The sequence below is a fragment of the Toxorhynchites rutilus genome, chromosome 1 (assembly GCF_029784135.1).
Source record: "Toxorhynchites rutilus septentrionalis strain SRP chromosome 1, ASM2978413v1, whole genome shotgun sequence".
Classification (NCBI taxonomy): domain Eukaryota; kingdom Metazoa; phylum Arthropoda; class Insecta; order Diptera; family Culicidae; genus Toxorhynchites; species Toxorhynchites rutilus.
The window spans coordinates 97,732,097-97,734,151 of NC_073744.1; the positions used below are offsets into that span (position 1 = coordinate 97,732,097).

At 45.1% G+C, this 2,055-nt stretch overlaps 1 protein-coding gene across 1 annotated transcript; it reads left to right on the forward strand.

The window, feature by feature from the left end:
* The first annotated feature begins 302 nt into the window (after positions 1 to 302).
* LOC129761224 (uncharacterized) lies at positions 303 to 1,334 on the forward strand. The gene has a single exon (XM_055758939.1). The coding sequence runs from the start codon at positions 303 to 305 to the stop codon at positions 1,332 to 1,334; it is 1,032 nt and encodes a 343-aa protein (XP_055614914.1).
* The last annotated feature ends 721 nt before the right edge of the window (positions 1,335 to 2,055 follow it).

Consider the following 2,055-nt stretch of genomic DNA (forward strand, 5'->3'; position numbering starts at 1 on the left):
CTTTGAATGGTTTAATGGCCCTTAAAAGCGCCGTGTTTTACGGAGGCTGGTTTTGCCACCAAAGCAGGTTGTATAAACAAACTTTTTCCTTCTTCTACCTGCTGCCGTTTTGCGATTGCGTTTGCCACTCGCTGAAACTACAGGGTGACAAAAAAGTCCGGTCAAACTTTTTTGCGGTCGCCTGTAGCCTACACGTTGCATCTCTCTGGTGCCATCTATATGTCAAATGAAAGGGCTAACTTTGCTGCCCAAAGTGGCAGAATTTCGTTTCTGTGCAGTTTGTTTACATTGAGTTGTGAGCCATGGCAGAGTTAAGAGCAGCTGTTATCGCTGAATATGTGAAAGGGTACAAACCCGGACACATATTCAAACACCTAAAACCGCTCGGAATCAACCGGAAATTCGTGTACCGGACCATAGATCGGTACCTAGAGACCGGAGGCACCGAGGACAAGGCACGATATGGACGACCAAGGTCTGTGAGAACTCCAAGGCTGAAAAAGATTATACGAGACCGGATTCGCCGGAATCCCGCCCAATCTGCACGGAAGCTGGCCAGGAACCTTAAAATGAACCGAGAATCAATCCGCCTGCTTCTGCGCAAGAATTTAACACTTACACCGTACAAAAAACAGGTGGTTCATGGGGTTACCAAAGCTACAAAGGACAAGAGGTACCAACGGTCGCGGGAGTTGCTCGGTTGGCGCGCAGATGACGAGATTATTTTTTTGGACGAGAAGCTGTTCGTTTTGGAGCAAACAGTCAATCGCCAAAATGATCAAGTTTGGAGTGTGAGCCTCCAGCAAGCTCTTGCGGACAAGCTGAACGTTTCCCGGTTCCAAAATAAGACGTCAGTGATGGTTTGGGGAGCCATTTGCAAGAGAGGTAAACTGCCTCTTATTTTTATCGATAAAGGGGTCAAAATCAACGCAGCGTACTACCTGGACATGGTTTTGAAGAAAAATGTTCTGCCTCAAGCTGAACTATTGTTTGAAGACGATTACTACTGCTTCCAGCAAGATGGCGCCCCATTCCACACCGCAAAGGTTGTTCAGGCGTGGTGTAAGGAAAACTTGACCGATTTCATTTCGAAGAATGAATGGCCTCCGTCGTCTCCGGATCTGAATCCACTGGATTATTTCGTGTGGGGATACATGATGTCGAAGCTGAACGACTATAAAAAAACAAATTTGGAGCAATTCAAGCGAGTTATCACGAAAATCTGGGACGAGATGCCGATGGAGCACGTGCGCGCCGCTTGCGACGACTTTCCGAGACGTCTGAAGCTGGTTCGATCAGAGAAAGGTGGTGTAATTCCGAGATATCGTCTGTGAAGTATCTTTATGAGTTACTGAATAAAGCTATGAAAGCCAGATTCAGATTTTCTTCTTATTCTTTGAAATATTGAGATTTTCCTGTGTGACCGGACTTTTTTGTCACCCTGTAGTTGTTGCCACCGAACCGAATGTGCTCAACTCGAGCACTCCGGCGGCAGAAATTCTATAACCGCTATTAGGTATACTGGTGCTACGGCACCAATCCGTTGATGCGGTGAGATGTGAAATGATGCCATACAACCACACTGATTTACGGTTTGAAAGAGAATGATATATTTTTCAGCAGATCCGCGCGTTTTGTACTTTAGCGGTACACGCTCACAGGATAGAGACAAATCGGCAGACTCAGCCAAAGGGGCGAGTTCAACGAGACGAACGAATGAGCGTTAAAAGGCAGCGATGGCAAAAAAAATACATTCGTAGAGGCGAATGAACTGAAAAGTTTAAACCCTCTTAAAGCCAAAAAGAAGAAGAAGAAGAAGAAAATACATTCATTACGATTTATTCGCTCGTTGGATTCAGATGCAGGCTAAAAAGGTCCTTTTCAGGATCACAAAATTATCTTTAATCTAAAGAGTTTATTGTTTTGTTATCACTCGATATCCCCATCTTGTTCGGCTAATCCTTCCTGTTTAGCGATTGCGTTTGCCACTCGCCACAGCTTTCACAGTTAGAAAATTTCTTCCCATCCAGCTTGTGACTGTGACTGTGAGTTACT

What these genes read in the sequence shown, in the direction of transcription:
- LOC129761224 (XM_055758939.1), top strand. Translation starts at nt 303, where the DNA reads ATGGCAGAGTTAAGAGCAGCTGTTATCGCTGAATATGTGAAAGGGTAC.